Source organism: Phocoena phocoena, chromosome 15, assembly GCF_963924675.1.
Source record: "Phocoena phocoena chromosome 15, mPhoPho1.1, whole genome shotgun sequence".
In the NCBI taxonomy this organism is placed as follows: Eukaryota; Metazoa; Chordata; class Mammalia; order Artiodactyla; family Phocoenidae; genus Phocoena; species Phocoena phocoena.
Window position 1 is genome coordinate 37065443 of NC_089233.1, and position 19453 is coordinate 37084895.

Here is a 19453-nt window from a genome sequence, read left to right on the forward strand (position 1 = left end):
CGACACCCCCACCTCCCACCTGAGTGCCTGTCAGCCTCCTGGGGCAGGGCGGCCATCGCTGCACTTGTTTGTCAGCGTCCCACCTGCAGAGATATCGCAGGGAGGGGCCGCCTGGCCAGGCAGGCCATCTCTAATTCAAGGTCCTCTATTTCTCCTGGGGCCTTGAGCAAGGGATTCTCACACCTGAGCTGCATCAGAATCACCAAACAGGGCATGGGGGTGGGGGCGTCTCGTCAAAACAATCTCCTGGGCTGCAAGAACCTGCATCCCTAACGAGTTCCCAGGTGATGCCGAGGCTGCTGGCCAGGGACCCCACTTCAGGAACCACAGATCTGAGCGCCTTGCTCTGCATACTCTGCACTTCCAACTTGCTCTACTCTTCTCTCCCAGTTGAGGCTGAGGCCAAGGCCAGCACCTCGGCCGTGTACCAGAACTCCCGCCTCCTTAGGAGCCGGCCTGGCCTGGCCTCCTTTCCTAGGGGTCTGGACACGCTCCGGTCTCCCCCGTCTCTGCTCCTGACCCCTCCAAAAGCCAAACTTGAAAAAGTGTTTTAAATTCATCATCTCTGTCTAGTCACTGCAATACTGCCCATGCCTGACCGCAGGTCACATCCACACCTGAATCCAAAGTCCACTGCTGGACCTCGGGCCCCACCCACCCCCACGAGAACTGGTCCCACGTGGCGCTCCTTCCCCACCATGAGCTCTGCTGAGTGCCGCCGGAAGATGGTGGGCAGGAGCCTAGGGCAGAGGCTCCGGGAAATGGGGCAGAACACAAACCACGTGCTGTCTGCCCCGGGGAGCAGGAGGTGGGTACCCGTCACAGCGGTGACATGGGCACACCTCAAGTTTGGTTCTGACTGTGACCCGAGCCCCCACTCCTCTGAGGCCACCACGCTGAGCTTCGGCGCCTCCTCCTGGAACTTGTGAGCCTCACCTTCTAGTGCACACGCACCTTTCGGGATCGACCTGCCTCAGGACGCTGCTCTTGTGCCCAGAGAGCGGACTAGACTTTCCGGTTGCAGCACCTTCCAGCCCACGTGTGGGCTTTGCTGGCCGGCCTCCCAGGAGCGGGGGTGGGGGGGCAGTTACAAGCTGTGGCCAGGCCCACCTGGCCAGGTGCCCTTTCCCTGGGCCATGGCAGCCACTGCCCCCCACAGGAGCCTCTCAAGGAACCTGAGACCACTCCAACCAGCCACCTCCTGACAGGGTCTCCTGGGCGCAGCCCACCCAGAGCAACCCCTCCCAGCTCCACTCCCTGCACCCAGGCTGCACCCCCACTGGCCTCCAGGGATGGCCTTTCCAAAGCACACACTCGACCTCGCCGTTCCTGCTGCAGAAACCTGTAACGCTCCCAGCCCAGCTCGGCTCCTGGCCATGGCTGCCACCTCACCTCTGCGCCTCTGTCCCAGGCTCTGTCCCCTCGGCCCACACACTTGGGCTCAGTGGCATCTCTGGAGCCGGGCAAGGTGCAGCCCGTGTGAGCCCCACGGGACGGGGGCCTGAACTGCAGGGAACTGGAGCCCCAACCACATGCTCTGTGCAGCCCACTCCAGGGAACGAAAGGCGACCCCCAGACCACCTCCTCCAAGGAGCCTGTGGGGCCCCAGGCCACCTGCCACAAGGCCGGTCTTTCCTCTCTGGACCCCAGCCACCCAGCCGCGAGCCCTTGGGGGGCCAAAAGGGCCATGCTCTGACCCACACTTACCAGCCTGGGGTTGACCTCGGTGGAGATGAGCTTCAGGAGGCAGCTGAGGAGGCGCTGCTTGTGGAAGGTGGTAGGCGGGGAGCCGGCCCGGGAGCCCTGGGCCTGCCCTCCCAGGGCCTGGCCCTCAGGGCCCAGCACTGCCAGCCAGTCATACTCTAGCTGCAGCTTGTTGGGCTTGCCCATCATGAGGTAGACTTCAGCCAGCGTGAGGCTTTCAGAGGTCTGCAGGTTCCAGCCCTCCTCGCGGAGCTGCTGGGCGAACCGGCTGGCAGGGACGTCCTTCGGAGGCTTGACGGCAGGCTGACCCTGAGGTGGCGGGGGGTCCAAGGGGCTCGCCTTCTCCTGGGGTTCCTCCGCAGGCGCGTCCGCCAAGTCTTTAGTGCAAACGTCCGGCTGGAGCCCGGGGCTGGGCTGAGACTCTGGGCCGGGAGGGACGCGGACAGGGGATGGTGCCCTGGCCCGGGGGAGGTCGGCCACCTCTGCGCTGCTGGGGACGAGGGTCTCTGGGGAGGGGCACCCTGAAGGCCGTGAGTCTGCGCAGCGGCACTGCTCAGGGATGATGAGGTCCTGACAGGACTTCATGTAGCGGGGGAAGGGGTCGAGGAGGGAGAGCTCATCTTCCAGGTCTGGGAGCTGGCCACAGGCACACGCCAGGGGCCCGGGCTCTCGGGCAGGGCCGTCCCCACCCTCTGCAGCAGCGGCCACAGGGGTCTTCTCAAGCTGTCCACCAGCATCCTGGAGCCCAGGGGGAAGCCTGTCAGAGGCATCCGGGCTGCTGAAACTTGCAGCGGCCCCCTCCCCAGGTGCACTTTCAGGGGAACTCTCCCCAGAGCTCTGCAAAGCGTCGGTGGAGGGAGGGGGCCGCCCCCCGCCCTTGGCCTCGGCGCCACCCCGTGGGCACTTCAGCTGGCCCCTGGCTGTGCCCTGCCCGCTCTGGATGCCCAGGATCTGGGCTGGGGGCAGCGAGTGGGTGTCCTTGGTGCTCTGCTTGCACCGGCCACCCTCCTGCCAGTGCACCGTGCAGAAGGCCTTTGAGTGTACCACTCGGGCCACGCCCGGCAGTGGGGTTAGGGTGCAGTTCTCCCCTGGGAACAGGTGAAGTGCCACCTTCTCCTGCGATGGCTCCATGAACGAGTCCTGCAGCTGCTGCTCCTCAAACGTCTTCCGCTGAGCGCACCGTCAAGGAACCACCTGCAGCAGCAGCTCACACCCTGAGGTCCAGCGGGGAGACACGACAGGTACTTCCTTCTTTCCGGGCTCCACACCCAACACTCACCCTCCTAGCTGGGAACTGGGCAGGGCTACAAGCCAGCCAAGGACACGAAGATGTAGGTGTGGGGCTGTCCTCGGTCACTTTGTTCAACCTGCTGGCAGGGATGCTTCGGCCACACCCTGTGGGCCAGATGGCAGCCACTTACAGCAAGGACGGCTGCTGTGACAGAGTTCTAACACTGCAAGGAGGTCAAAAAGGGGGTTCAGACCCAAAACCCAGAGGATGAGGGGCTGTGGGTTTTAGTTCTGGTTCTACACCATCTCATGGCACACCTGCTACATGCCTGGGGACCCCGCTGCAATTCCAGGACTGAGAAGGAGACTTCACTCTCAGGCAGCAGGTGCTGCAGAGCCTGGGGGTGGCTTTAAGTAGGAAAAGGATACAACTCGCACTTCATGAAGTGCCCACTTCTGCTTCAGGAACTCGATGAGGCTGGAGACCTTTCGATGGAGCTCCACGATCATCCTACAGAGAAAAGACAGATGGGGAATGGGAGGCTGGTACCTTCTAGGAGCCCCAGAGGCTGTGGCAGGAAGATGATGCCAGGGGGTCTCAAGGCCAGAGCCATAATGTCCCTGTAGAGCTGCTGGCTTCTTTTCTAAAAACTAACTCTTTAATTTGAGATAACAGGAGACTCACGAGAAACTGCAAGAAAAAGTAACAGAGATCCTGAGTGCCCTTTACAGTATGAGGTCTCAACCAGGACAGGGGCCTTGGTACAACACACCCTTCTCTTCTACCAGCTCCCTGTGTGGTCAAGAGGGCGGCTCTAGACTCAATTAAACCCAAGAAAATAAAAATACACATGGAAGGAATGAAGTCCTGATGCAGGCTATGACACGGATGAACCCTGAAACCATGATGCTCACTGAGAAAAGCCAGACAGAAAGCACCAGTATATGATCCTATTTACATGAAATGTCAGAATGGGCAAATCTATAGGGCCAGAAAGTAGACCAGTGGTGACCTGGGGAGTGGGAGGAGGATGCACAGTGAGTGTTTAGTGGGCATGGGGTTTCCTCTCGGGGGGCTGAAAATTTCTGGAACTAGAGAGAGGTCATAGTTGTACAACACTGTGAAGGTACCCAATACCCCTGAACCGGGCCTCTTAAAAGGGCTCACAGTTAATTCTGTATTATGTGAATTTTACCTGAATCTAAAGGCATCCCCCACACTACCCCCAGGTGGTGTCAGAGTACTGGAGTGGAGTCTGCTGCTCACCCAGGGACCCAACACCTCCCCTCCAGCCCCGTCCCTCGCAGCTCGCTCCCCCAAAACGCATAGCGTGTTACCTGAGCCGCGGGTTCTGTGCGAGGCTCTGCACGCGGGCCCAAGCATGGTTGTTCCGTGGCTGCAGCTCTACGGGGACTTTCAGGGGCAGGCGCACTGGCTTCTGGTCCTCTTCGTCACTCAAGCCTGCAACAGGAAAGGGCCATGAGAGCCTGGCACAGACGGACCCTGATGAGAAGGTGAAGTCCTCAGCCAGACAGCTAAGGGACCCAGAGAGGAGCAAGGGGAAAACAGCCCTCAGTGAAAGTGGGACTGGCAGGAGCCCCAGCAAGGACCTGGTCTAAAGGTGCCAGTATGGCCAGCTGCACATCTGCTACACCAGAGCCGCGGACCGGCCATGGGAGACTTGCCCTGACACCTCTGATGCTCCGTTGAGGACGGCTGGGACTTCATAGCTGGACTTGACCCACGAGAGGACACACCGCTATGACACGGGGTTTCGAGTCCAGGAGCTGCCTGCTGGCAGGACTGGATCATGCAGGCTCAGCCACCGTGTTCCAGCTCAGCCCGGCTGGAGTCAGACAGTGAGCCTCCCCAATGGGAGTGAGCCCCAGGTGCGCGGCCCAGCCCAGCCCGTGTCTGACGTACCGTCCGGGTCACAGAGCTTCTTCAGGGCACGGCACATGGGCGCTTTGATCCGCAGGTTCCTCCCTTTGTACCGAACTGTGGTGGCCCTGGAGAGGAGTGTTAAAGAAGCGCTGAGGCCTCTAAATGAACAGTCACTCCCACCCCACGCAGTAACTACGGGCCCCGGCTAAGCAAACACCCTGGCCTCCAGGGCTCATGCTCGGCCCCACGAGGGGGCCCCACACGTCCCCAAGAAGCTCCTGGAATCGTAGGCAGATGCGCATGACAAACGACAGAGCTGACTCTGGACCTTCCCGAGCACATGTCATGCTGCAAAGAGGGCACCAGCTGTTCAGGATGTACCCTGCCCTCCTGCCTGGTGACCCCGAGAGCCCTCTCACTGGAGCCCCAATCGGATGTCAGAAGGAATGCCCCTTCCCCTCCTCCAGGTCCCCAGAGCAGAAGGGCTCACCCACCTCTACACGACCTCTCAACCCGCCCCTAGGTGACCACCTCTGCAGGTCAGTGACATTCCCTAGTCAGTCCCTCTGCAAACCACACTAGGGGGGCCCAGAGAGGACGGGACATTGGAGGCCAGCAGGCATGAGTGCAACATGCTTGTGCTCCCCACACTGATCTGCAGGCAGGGCCACAGATATGGGTGACACTCTACCTGAATACTGCTGTGACAGTAACTTATATAATGTTAGGATTACATAAATTAAAGAAATACTACTACTAACTAATGAAAGGAATATGAAAACCATAAAAAATAGCTCCCTCTAAGAAACACATTTGGAGTGCTTTGGGAATAATAAAGGTAGATTGTTTTTAAAAGATGGCAGACAAATTAAGTGTGAGCAAGACAACTATGAAAAATGACAGGGAAGGACCTTGCAGTCCCACTGCTTTGAGAGCCTACATTCTTGTTCCACTTGAAAACAGGAAATCACAAATGATGCATCTTGGCTAGAGCTTCCAAATAAAAACACGACAGAACTCCGAGGAGCAAGCCACCAAGAAAAGGTGTTGGCCAGCCGCCAAATGCTTGGTGAACAAACCTAAGTTTATGTTTTACGAAAGGTTCAAGGTCCGTCTATATTGTTTTTATGACCCTGCTTTGTTTTTTACCTGTTTTTTAAAAATCGAATTACAATATTGTGTTAGTTTCAGATGTACAGCCAAGTGATTCTGTTATACACATATACATCCTTTATTGATTCTTAGAGTATATTTCAATATTATAAGATACTGAATATAGTTCCCTCTGCTACACAGTAAACCCTTCTCTACTTTATATATGGTAATGTGGATCTGTTAATCCCAAACTCTTAATTTATCCCTCCACCTCACACCTCTGCCTCTGGTAACCATAAGTTTGTTTTCTATGTCTGTGAGTCTGTTTCTGTATTGTAAATAAGTTCATTCGTACTATTTTTTAGATTCCACATATGTCAGAGAATGTTTTGCCTATGTTCTCTTCTAGGAGTTTTATGGTGTCGTATCTTATATTTAAGTTTGTTTTGTTTTGTTTTGTTTTGTTTTTGTGGTACGCGGGCCTCTCACTGTTGTGGCCTCACCCGTTGCGGAGCACAGGCTCCGGACGCACAGGCTCAGCGGCCATAGCTCACGGGCCCAGCCACTCCACGGCATGTGGGATCCTCCCAGACCGGGGCATGAACCCATGTCCCCTGAATCGGCAGGTGGACTCTCAACCATTGCACCACCAGGGAAGCCCATATTTAAGTTTTTAAGCCATTTTGAATTTGTTTTTGTGTATGGTGGGAGGGAGTGTTCTAACTTCATTGATTTACATGCGGCTGTCCAGCTTTTCCAACACCACTTGCTATAGAGACTGTCTTTTCTCTATTGCATATTCTTGCCTCTTTTGTCGAAGATTAATTGACCATAGGTGTGTGGGTTTACTTATAGGCTCTCCATTCTATTCCATTGATCTATATGTCTGCTTTTGTGCCAATACTATACTGTTTTGATTACTGTAGCTCTGTAGTATTGTCTGAAGTCTGGAAGAGTTATGCCTCCAGCTTTGTTCTTTTTCCTCAGGATTGCTTTGGCAATTCTGGGCCTTTTGTGGTTCCATGTAAATTTTAGGATTATTTGTTCTAGCTCTGTGAAAAATGTCGTGGGTAATTTGATAGGGATCACAATAAATCTATAGATTGTTTTGCACAGTATGGCCATTTTAACTATATTAATTCTTCCAATCCAAGAGCATGGGATAACTTTCCATTTTCTTGAATCATTTTTTATTTGCTTTATCAGTGTTTTATAGTTTTCAACATATAAGTTTTTCACCTCCTTGGTCAGGTTTATTCCTAAGTTGTTTTATTTTTTTTTGGTGGGAGGGGTGTGATTTTAAACAGGATTTTTTTTTTTAAACTTTCTCTTTCTGATTTTTCATTGTTAGGGTAAAGAAATGCAACAGATTTCTGTATATTAATCTTGTATCCTGCTACCTTACTGAATTCATTTATCAGTTCTAATAGTTTTTGTGCTGAGCCTTTAGGGTTTTCTACACAGAGAATCACGTCATCTGCATATAATGATAATTTTACCTCTTCTAATCTGGATACCTTTTATTTCTTTTTCTTGTCCAATTGCTGTGGCTAGGACTTACAATACTATGTTAAGTAGAAGTGGTGAGAGTGGGCATCCTTGTCTTGTTCCAGAATTTAGTGGAAAGGCATTCAGCTTTTTGTCGTTTGGTATTATGCTGGCTGTGGGTTTGTCATAAATGGTTTTTATTATGTTGAGATATGTTCCCTCTATACCCACTTTGGTGACAGTCAAATGCTTTTTTTGCCATCTAGTGAGATGATCATGTGGTTTTTGTCTTTTCTTTTGTTGATGTGGTGAATCGCACTGACTGATTCGCATATGTTGAACCATCCTGTGACCCTGGGATGAATCCAACTTGATGGTGATGTATGATCTTTTTTATGTGTTGCTGGATTCAGTTTGCTCATATTTTGCTGAGAGTTTTTGCATCTAAATTTGTCAAAGATACTGGCCTGTAATTTTCTTTTTTGGTAGTGTCTTTGTCTGGTTTTGGTATCAGGGTGATGGTGGCTTCATAGATTGACTTTGGAAGTGTTCCCTCTTCAATCTTTTAGAAGCATTTGAGAAGAATAGGTCTAAGTTCTTTGTATGTTTGGTAGAATCCCCCAGTGAAGCCATCTGGTCCTGCACTTTTGTTTTGAGGGAGCATTTTTATTACAGATTCTATTTCATTTCCAGTGATTGGTCTGTTCAAATTATCTGTTTCTTCTTGATTCAGTTTTGGTGGGCTATGTATACCTAGAAACTTATCCATTTCTTCTAGGTTGTCCATTTTGTTGGAATGTACTGTTCATAATATTTTTAAATTTTTTATATTTCTGAGGTATCAGTTGTTATTTCTCCTCTTTCATTTCTTATTTTATTTGGCTCCCCTCTCTTTTCTTCTTGGTGAGCCTGCCAGAGGTTTGTCAATCTTGTTTGTCCTTTAAAAAAAACAGCTCTTGGTTTTACTGACTTTTTTTTTTTTTTTTTTTTTTTTGCGGTACGCGAGCCTCTCACTGCTGTGGCCTCACCCCTTGCAGAGCACAGGCTCCATACGCTCAGGCTCAGCGGCCATGGCTCACGGGCCCAGCCGCTCCGCAGCATGTGGGATCTTCCTGGGCCGGGGCACGAACCCGAATCCTCCGCATTGGCAGGCGGACTCTCAACCACTGCGCCACCAGGGAAGCCCCTGACTTTTTTTCTATTTTTAAATCTCTATTTACTTCCTCTCTGATCTTTATTATTCCTTCCTTCTACTGACTTTAGCTTTTGTTTGTTCTTCTTTTTCTAATTCTTTTAGGTGGTAGGTTAGGTTTACTTGGGATTTTTCTTGTTTTTTGAGGAAAGCCTGTATCACTATGAACTTTTCAGGACTGCTTTTGCTATAGATTTTGTATGGCTGTGTTTTCATTGCCTTGAGGGTTTTTTAAATTGTTTTTTTGTTTTTCCTCTTTGATTTCATCACTGACCCACTTGTTATTTCACAGCATGTTCTTTAGTCTCTGTGTAATATTTTTTTTCTCATTTCTCTTCCTGTGGTTGATTTCTATTTCATGCTGTTGTGGTCAGAAAAGATGCCTGAAATAATTTCTATTCTCTTAAATTTGTTGAGGTTTGTTTTGTGTCCTACTATGTGGTCTACCCTAGAGAATGTTCCATGTACACTTAAAAAGAATGTATATTCTGGGTTTTTTTAAATGTAATGTCCTATAGATATCAATCAAGTCTAACTGTTCTACTGTGTCATTTAGGATCTCTGTTGCCTCACTGATTTTCTGTCTGGAAGATCTGTCCGTTGATGTCAGTGGGGTGTTAAAGTCTCCTACTATTATTGTACTCCCATTAATTTCTCCCTTTGTGTCTGTTAGTATTTGTTTTATGTATACAGGTGCTCCTATATTAGGTGCATACATATGTTAATGACTGTGAGATCTCCTTCTCGAACTGATCCTTTTACTGCTATATAGTGTCCTTCTTTCTCTCTCTTTATGGTCTTTTTTTTTTTTTTTTTTTGGCTGCGCCATGTGGCATCTTAGTTCCTCAACCAGGGATTGAACCTGGGCCACAGCAGTGAAAGCACTGAGTCCTAACCAATGGACAGCCAGGGAATTCCCTATGGCCTTTGTTTTAAAGTCTATTTTGTCTGAGTATTGCTATCCCTGCTTTCTTGTCATTTGCATGAAATATCTTTTTCCATTCCCTCACTTTCAATCTATAACGTGTCTTTCTCTCTAAAGTGGGCAGTCTGTTGTAGGTTCTTGTTTTACTATCCAATCTGCCACTCTGTGTCTTTTGATCAGAACATTTAGTCCATTGACATTTAAAGTAATTACTGACAAGTATGTATTGATTTCCATTTTAAACAGTGTTTTCCAGTTGACTTTGTATTTCTTTGTTCTTTTCTTCTTTTCGTTTTTCCTTTTGTGGCTTGATGGTTTTCTTTTGTATCATTCTTGAGTTCCTTTCTGTTCGGTTTTTGTGAATATACTGCATGTTTTTGATTTGTGGTTACCCTGGTTTTCAAGTATGTTAACCCATAACTGTATCTACTTGCTTTAAACTGGTAGTCATAGAAGCTCAAACACATTCTAAAAGATCCGCATTTTCTTAATTTCCTCCCCCATATTTTGTGATTGTGAGGTCTTATTTTACATCTTCGTGTTTATCCTTTTGCTGTTCATTGTAGTTATAATCGCCTTCATAGATTTTTTTTATTATTTTTAAATCTATGTGCTGGTGGGACTTCCCTGGTGGCACAGTAATTAAGAATCTGCCTGACAATGCAGGGGAAATGGGATTGAGCCTGAAACAGGAAGACCTCACATGTCACAGAGCAACAAAGCCTGTGCGCCACAACTACTGAGCCTGCGCTCTAGAGCCCGTGTGCCGCAACTACTGAAGCCCGTGCACCCAGAGCCTGTGCTCCACAACAAGAGAAGCCACCACAATGAGAAGCCCGTGCACCACAACGAAGAGTGGCCCCCGCTCACCACAACTAAAGAAAGCCTGCATGCAGCAACAAAGACCCAACACAGGCAGAGATAAATACATAAATAAATAAATAAAATTTAAATATATATATATATATATAATAGGATAAACTTGCTGTGGAGTTAGGGAACCAAACAGCTTTAAAAAAATAAATAATAATCTATGTACTAGCTTATTTAAAGTGACCTTCAATCCTTTTATGTATTTCCCTTTCCTACTGTGATGTTTCCCTTTCCTATAGATTCTTGTTTCTCTTTTATTTAGAGAAGACCTTTCAATATTCTTTTTAGGATAAGTTTAGTATTGCTGTATTCCTTTAGTTTTTGCTTGTCTGAGAAATTCTTTATCTCTCCTTCAGTTCTAAATGATAATCCTGCTGGGTAGAGTATCCCTGGTTGCAGGTTTTTCCCTTTCAAGACTTTGAATTTATCTTGCCACTCCCTTCTGGCCTTTAAAAATTTCTGTAGAGAAATCAGCTGATAGCCTTATGTGGGTTCCTTTGTAACTGTTTTTCTCTTGCTGTCTTTACAATCCTCTCTTTAACTTTTTTTTTTTTTTGCGGTACGTGGGCCTCTCACTGTTGTGGCCTCTCCCGTTGCAGAGCACAGGCTCCGGACGCGCAGCCTTAGCGGCCATGGCTCACAGGCCCAGCCGCTCCGTGGCATGTGGGATCCTCCCAGACCGGGGCACAAACCCGTGTCCCCTGCATCGGCAGGCGGACTCTCAACCACTGCGCCACCAGGGAAGCACCCTCTTTAACTTTTGTCATTTTAACTATGATATGTCTTAGAGTAGGTCTGTTTGGGTTCATATTGTTTTGGACCCTCTGTGCTTCCTGTCCCTTGATATGTTTCCTTCTTTAGGTTTGGGAAGTTTTCAGCTATAATCTCTTCAAATACATTTTTGATCCCCTTTTCTCTTTCTTCTCCTTCTGGAATTCCTTTTATGTGTAGACTGGCACACTTTATATTAATCCATAGATCTCATATGTTGCTTTCATTTTTTTTCATTTGTCTGTCTGCTGTTTTGATTGGGTGATTTCTGTTATTCTATCTTCCAGATCACTTATTCATTCTTCTACATTATTTAGTTTGCTATTTACTGTCTTTAGCTCAGTTTTCATCTTGGTAATTGAGTTGTCTGATTTTGACTGGTTCCTCTTTATACTTTCTAGATCCTTATGACAGTGATCTACATTTCTAACAACAGTCTTTCTTAATTCCTTCAGCATTTTTATTACCTCCTTTTTGAGCTCAGGGTTTGGTAGACTAGAGAGATCTGTTTCATCATTTGTTCTCTCAGAGGATTTCTCTTGTTCTTTTACTTTATTTATTTTTTTAAAGATTTAAAAGTCTTATTTCTACAAATCACAGCTGATGAACATGAAACCTTCATACGTGGGCACCACTCTGCAGGAACAGCTGTTCCCAGGAAAGGGGTGGCTTGACATGCAGAAACCTGCGCAGTCCAAAGTCCAGGGCGGAGTAGGGTCAGGGGGCCCAAGGGCCTCTGCCAGAGCAGCCCCAGCAGCCACAGAGCATGCACTTGATGATCCGGTCCACTGACAAACGCAGTTTGTCCCCAAATCGGTGTTCCATGTCTGAATGCACCTCAGGCAGCATGATTTCTCATACACCTGCTTTTTCCGTTCTGCGATTAGGTTTTACCTGCATAGCCTTCTTTGATACAATACTCATATAGTTCTTTTTATGGCTTTCCGCTTTTAGAAGAGATCAAAAATATAGTGGGTTTTCTGGTAGTGGATCTTGAAGATGGGCCACAGAGATTCCACTTTCCTCTTTTCCTCATGAGGTTCTGTTTCAGCTTCTCTCATCTTTTGATCTAATTCATCCAATGTTGGCTCCATCAACTCCCAGTCATCTAGGGGAGCTTTCCAGCTTCTTCTGACTTTAGGCATTTTTCCCACAAGATAATTTGCAAAGATCTTAGCGTCTGGTTCCCAAGAGTATAACAGAAAGATCCCTGGTCTCTTCAGTTACAGACGTAGGTTCTTGTCCAGCTCTACCAATCAGTACATGACTTTGGGGAGATCACATTCCCTCTCTGGTCCTCAGTCTTATCAGAACCTCTGTCGCTGTCGGATGCCCCTTCTCTATCTTCTTGTTCTTTTAACTGGGAGTAGTTCCCCTGCTTTTTAATTTTACTTATATTTCTCCAGCTATCTGGACAAGAAAACTCCAGGAAGCCAGCTCCCCTGCCATTGTGTTAGGAGGGGAGATTCAGAGAGGATGGGAGTCTGCAGGGACCAAGGCCTCCACTGAGACCAAGTGCTTGAGTCTTAACCACCTCAACCCTGGGGAAATACAGGCAGCAGAGCGCTCCCAGGGATGTGCTGATGAGGCTGGAGTGGGGGTGCAGGAGTGGGAACCAGGAACATCAAGTCAGTTCTTAATCGCCTCCAATGAAGGGTGCTGGGAACAAGTGGATGTTTCTGCCATCCATCTCAAACAAAACACAACAGTAGCAGGAAAGATTTAAAGAGCAGGGGGAGCCGTGTCACGTGGCACTTGTGTTTGTGATAACCACATTTTCCGTTAAACTGTTTTGTGACTTCCTTTTTTTTTTTTTAGTGAAACTGAACAGCCCTTGCTTTATGTAGAGAACCATTCCGAGGTTACGAGCCCCTTCCCTTTCTCACAAATGGAAGTTCTATGAGCAGCCTGAGACTGGAGCCGGCATAGGTGAAGCCTGGCCCCAGCCCAGGCTGCAGAGGTGCACCTGCAGGAGAATCAGGTCCTGCCCTCTGTCAGATGGAACAATGCGGAGGGTCCTATTTGAATCCTCCACTAGTGTCACAAAACAGGCAACAGAGTAATCCCTCTATGTGCATGGGAGTCAGGCTTTCCTTTCTGATATGAGGCTCATTTTCTTCTCTGCAAAGTTACTTGATAAATCTAATAAGCATGTGCTAAGTTCTATGCTGCTGGGTCTGTGACCAATGTAGTAAGATTCAACTTTAGAGCTTTTCTCAATTCATTTACTCCTTAATCCAATTCTACCGTTTTATAACAAAGGGAGATTGACAGTTAACTGGAAAAGGTCTGCATGAGAGGCAGGAACAGGAAGTTAGTTAAATACTCAATGCTTTTTGATCTTAAGTCAAGGAGTACTTTTCCACAGGCACCTTACTAATTTCCCCCACCTCTGTCTCACTTTTACAGGCCTTTTGCTTTGTTCTTAAAAACTGATGATGTGTTGGCGAAAGAACACACAGTAAATCAACGGAACAGAATTTCAAGTCTGGAAATAGACCCACATAGCACAGTCAACAGACCTGAGATGAAGGTGAAAAAGCAGCTAATGGAGGAAGGATGGACCCTCCAGCAGAGGGGGCCAAAACAACCGGACACCCACAGGCCACAAACTGAACCTTGGCATAAACATCACATCGTGTATAAAAGTTAATTCAGAGGGGATTGTGGATTTATATGTCAGACCATAAAACTTTTAGAAGAAAACATAGGAAAAAACTTCATGACCTCAAGCTAAGCAATGACTTCTTAGATGTGACACTGAAAGCACAATCCATAAATGAAAAAGATGACAAACTGGACTTCATCACAGCTGAAAACGTCTACCCCGTGAAGGACACTGCTAAAGAGAGTGAGAAGGCGGGCCACAGACTGGGAGGAAAGATTGGCAAATCGACTACCTGACAAAAGGTTTGTGTCTGGAATATATAAAGGACACTCTAAACGCAATGGGCACAAGATTTGAAGAGGCACCTCACCAAAGAAGATACACAGATGGCCAATGAGCGTAACAATGGTGTTCAACATCACTAGTCCTCAGGGAAACGAAGTCAAAACCACAATGAGACACCCTTTCACCACTGGGTGAAGAACAGACTAAACACACCAAGTGTGGGGAGCACCTGGAACCCCACCTGGAAAGCAGGCTGGCAGCTCCTTATAAAGTCTGCATGTGCTCACCACCTCCTCCCCTGGGGATTTGCTCAGGCAAGATGACACAAAAAGTTGGAGGCCAATGCCGAGTCATTTACTCTCTGCAAACAGCCTGTGTCCCTCACTGGGGGTTGGATCAACAGACCACAGAACAGCCATACTAGGGACACTACTCCACAGAGGCATGGACCACAGACCCACGCAGCCACATGGACAAATCTCAGGATGTACTGCTGAGTGGAAGATGCCAACCTTGGAAGGCCACACACAGTACAATCTCACTGAGATGACATTCCGGGAAAGGCATGTATGCACAACACTGCTCGAACATCTCAGACCCTGGAGCAAACATAGCTTCCACCTGATGGGCACAGGGCAGGTGTGAGGGTAGGAAGGAAGGCCAGATGCTAAAGCTGCAGCAGGTGAATAGGGAGGTGCAATAGACAACCCCCAGGGCTAAGGCTGGTGGCCTCTCTTCCTACTTGCCTCTGACCACCCCCCACACCTCTGGGAGGCTCCATGTGCCCAGTGGTACCAGCTGGCCAGGCCACCTTCACTCCTCGGCCGCTGGGGAGAATCATTGCTCTTTCACACGGCAGTGATACGTACAACCTAGTCACTCTCAGGCCTGGCTCCAAACTGATGGTAGTTCATAGACGCAGAGCCTGGAGGGTCCAACATGAGCCTCTGTAAGGTCAGACACTGGGCTGGAGCCAAAGCAGAAATGCACACAGTCAACCTGGCAGGGACTCAACCTGAGGGATGGGGGCTCGCTGGTCGTCCAACACCAGGCCGAGGGAGGAAAACAACTAGGGTGCAAGACAACGTCCTGCTGATGTAGCAGAGGCCAGGGAAACTTCCCAGGGATGGCTCGACCTACAGGACAGCTGGCCATCGAGCAGCAGGGGCCTGGGGATGGCGGGCGGGTCCATCTAAGATGAGGAGTGGAAAGGTCCACGTGGGAGCGCAGAGGCTCTGATGGGGTGAGTGGGAGGGACAGGGTGGCTGCCAATGAGGACCCCACACCGGGTGAGAAATCCAGACCATGTAATGGGGGATGGTCAGGCTGTGACTTGGAGTCCAGCACAGCCACAGTGCTGAGGGACTAGGCCACAGCAGCCATGAGAGAGGCAAAGGGCTGCGAGAGACGGACAGGCCCGCCTGCCATGCTTCCAACTACTTGCAGAGAAGAGTGAGAGGCGCTGACTGAGAGACCCTCAGAGTGCAAGGTCGGGGGCATCCTTCCCAGGAAGAGATGCTGGAGGCTTCCAGCTGGAACACAGGAAACATCCAGGCCGTTAATGGGACTTGTACGTCGAGGCAGAGAAATGGGGGACAAGTCAGATCTGGGATCCTTCACCCAGAAAAGGTAACAGAGGCCCTGAGAAGAGTTAAAGTAGCCAAAGGAGAGGGTGCAGGGACAGGAGAGCCTGGGGGCAGTGCCAAGACAGCCCCAGGAGGGCGGTTCCGGAAGCTGGAGAGAAGCTCAGGGTCAGACACCTGGCTGGTGCCCAGGGACCTACTAGCAAGGCTGTCAGAGTGCAGGGGGCAGCGGGCAAGCCAAAGGGCCACTGGGCAACTCAAGGACAGGGCACTGTGGCTTTTCCATGCAGCAAGTCCTGGTACGGCCTCTCTGGGGCAGAAACGGTCACAGCAGTCAGGTCAGAGCTGCGTGGGGGTTCCCAGTGGTTTTGTGTGATCGGGAGGCCAGGAGTGTGAGAGCAGAACAGAGTCAGACTCAGCTTGACCTCGAGAGGCACAAGGAGGAACGGCAGGCAGAGGAAGCGCGGGAGGACCATAAACATGCACCAGGAAGGCCGGGAGGGCAGGCCTTCTAGAAGCAAAGGAGACCCCCACACCATGAAATGTACAATGTTGAGGAAAAGAGTGAGACAGTGAGAAGGTGAGGGCTGAGTGGAGACCCGCAGAAGAACAAGGACGGGGCCCCCAGGACGGGGAGAAGCTGGAGGCAGGTCAATCAGTTCCCCGGGCTGGCCACCTCCTCACGGGCAGATGCTTAACTGTGAGGGTGTCAGGGCTAACTCTGAGGACTTCAGGATTTAATGGTCCTCACTGAGAAAAGGGGAGAAAACTGCACATATTTCGAGGTCTATATTTGAGAGAAAAGTGCAAATTCCCACAAGGAGCCGGCCTGCCTCACACACAGCTCTACTCACCCAGCCTGAATGAGCTCATTCAGTTTTGTGGCGTTCTTGTCGTCCATGCCTTTGATGGAAAAACAAACACACGTGAACATCAAGTAGTCAGGAGCGAAGCCCAGCAAGACCCCACATAATAATCTCCAACGCAGACTCCAAACCACTCAATGGGGTAGTAAAGGCCTTCCACAGTTAAGACCCCATGTTAGCTGCAGGCCCTCCCCCAGGGCCTGCACACGTCACCTGTGCTGAGAGCACTGTCTTTGCCCACCTGGACATCCTCGGGGAGGGGACCACTCCCACCTCTGCACAGCTCATCACGCCTCCAAACCCCCGCCCCAGCCCCCCTGCCACGCTGGACTGCCCCAGTCAGAGACTCCCCTTTCTCCGGGCCCACCTTGCCCCACGCACTCTTGTCCTGCGTGGCTCCTGGGTTACCTGTGGGCCCGCCTCCGTCAGCTCTGAACTACGGACTGACACCCTGCGTGTTTACTAGAGCAGACGCTCCTTTCCTCTGCCCCACCCCCCACTCATTGCTGCCCTCAGGACATGCGAGATAGAAGTGTAGTAATCAGGTAAAAGGAGGATGGAGGTGGTACATATGTGCAGGCCACTGTGAGATTCTTTGAACCCTGCTGAATATTTGGGGAATAAAACACAACGGGCCACAAACACGCAGCCAGGCTGAAAACCAAAGACAAGGACAAAACCTTAAAAGCAGGCGGAGAAAAACAACGCATCCCCTACAGAGGAGAAAGGACATAAATGGCCAGTGACCTCTCAGCCATGAAGAAAAAACTGTCATCAAAATCCCACATCCGGCAAAAATACCTTTTAAGAACAAAGATGAAATAAAGACTTTTCAGATAAATGATAATGGAAAGAATTCACAGCCGGCACAGAGGCATGGTGAGAAAGCCTGAAGGAAGCCCAGCAGGCTGAAGGGACATGTGCCAGATGGAAACGGATCTTCAGGAAATAGTGCTTGGCACCAGGGAGGGCAAACGCAGACCCCATCCCTAAACAAGCCAGATGCAACCCTGCCCTCCAACAGCATGGACCACACAAGCACAGTCAGCGTAAGTGACCGCTGGGGCTATGTGTGAGCATGTGACACGAGAGCCAGCCTGTCGGGGACGTTCATGGACCTGTGAGCTGAGACCAAAGGGGAGGGAAGGGCTCACAGGTCCTGCATCCGGCAGCCTGGAGGGACAGAGTGACAGACAGAAGGCCCGGAGGGTGGGACCACCACAACTTCGGGGTTCAAGTCACCAGATGGGAGCACCATGTAAGCAACCTCCCTTTGAAGAGAAGCCATTTCAACCAACTGGTGAGGACTGCAGACAGCCAAGGTCTTCCCCGGCCTGTCCTGATACCCACATGGCACCAGGCCTGGGGCAAAGTGTGACTTGTCACTCAATAGCCCAAGAGGCTTGAATGGTCATCCGTTTCCATCAAAACTGAGGGTCCTCAGGCCCTTTTCAAGGGGGAACGCCGCCCAGCTCACGCAGCTGCTGTGACACAAGGTGAGGTGTATCAAAGGACCAGGAACCAAGCAAAGACTCAGTCTATGTCTTAAGAATCGGATGTCTGGAGACCTCAGTTACAAAAAGTATGTTAACAAAGAGCACGCTCTGACCACTGGAGCTCAGACACGTGTTCCCAGTAGCCCAGAAAAGGCTACCACTGTGTGCAGGGCACGCAGACAACTGCCCATCCCAGCGAGCTCCTTCCCCAACAAACCTTCACCAAAATACACAATAGTGTCCCAGCAGGTGGATCAGTGGGTGGGTGCAGTGGGGGCTCAGAATGAGGGCCCCACCAGGGTGGAGTGCTGTGAAGCAGCTTTGGGAGCCCCAAGCCCAGGCGGGGCCTCACGGGGATGTGCGTGCATGCATGTGTGTGTGTGTGTGCATATGTGTGTACACGTGCACTTGAGTGCTGCTGGACCAAGAGGGACCAACCAGGTGTCACCAGCAGGAGCAGATGAGCTGGAGGGGACGCCAGGCAGGAAGACGCGCTGAAGTCCAAGTGCAGAGGCCCCTTGGGTTGGGGGACCCAGGTGACATCCCAAGGGTAACAGGAAGCTGACAAGAGGATGAGGCCTGCCTCCTGTGGGGAGCACTCAGGCTGGGATGCTGGGATGTGGGAGATGGAAGACGGGGCCCCAGCATGTTGCCAGGACCAGGAGTATTTTAGGTCAAGGTCAGAGAGGAGGATGGACAAGGAAGCAGGGATTCCAGGGGGTGGGGCCCCAGAGCCCCCCTCAACAGCACTCAAAGCAGGAGCTGGGGGTTTGTTTAAGTAAGTCGTCAGCCTGCAGGAGCATGGGGTGGGGAGCCAGGCCGCCTGTCCCTTCCTTCGGAGGCTCCTGGACTTCTTGCCTGTTTCAGGAAGGGCGGGTCACCCAGGGAATGCCCGCCCTGCCCGCCCTCCTGCCCGGCTATGACGTGTTAGGTGACAGCTTACAATCATCTCATAGTGTCTCATTTAATCTTCAGAGTGGCCCTGCGGGTGTGTGCCCTTCCAACCCACGTGACAGGCGGACAACTGGGGGCTGGAGAGGCGAGGCTGAGGCCTCTTCTCTGTGGTCACATGTGGAGGCCAGAGCACCTGTGCATCTAAAAGGAATCTAGTTACAAGGAGATGCTCAGAGCAAGGCAAAGGGAGGGGCCTAGACCCTTCAGTGTACCAGGGTCGGGAAAGGCCAGAAAGTGGGGGCTGTTCTAGGTCAAGACTCAAGAGACACAGCAGCTGTGAGTGGGCACTGTTCCCGATAGGCATGCCCTGCCTGGCATGGTGGGACGCACTGGGAGATCTGAGTTTGGGCAGGATACCAGGTGAGGCTGTGGTACCCACTTGATAAATCTTAAATGTGCTTGCTGGGCATGCAGGAGAATGTTGTTGTTCACTAGGGCCAATGGCTGAGGGGTTTAGAGGGGGCTCAGACGGGTGCAACTTACAGTCACACAGCTGAG

At 50.5% G+C, this 19453-nt stretch overlaps 1 protein-coding gene across 1 annotated transcript in view; it reads right to left on the reverse strand.

Annotated features, from left to right (window-relative positions):
- CRAMP1 (cramped chromatin regulator homolog 1) overlaps positions 1-19453 on the reverse strand; it is a 62521-nt gene that overhangs the window by 11811 nt on the left and 31257 nt on the right. The window contains exons 5-9 of the mRNA XM_065892763.1: positions 16494-16542; positions 4859-4944; positions 4273-4396; positions 3364-3445; positions 1708-2874 (exon numbers count right to left, since the gene is read on the reverse strand). Of these exons, the coding sequence (XP_065748835.1) occupies positions 1708-2874; positions 3364-3445; positions 4273-4396; positions 4859-4944; positions 16494-16542 (1508 nt within the window). The remainder of the gene's footprint in view (positions 1-1707; positions 2875-3363; positions 3446-4272; positions 4397-4858; positions 4945-16493; positions 16543-19453) is intronic.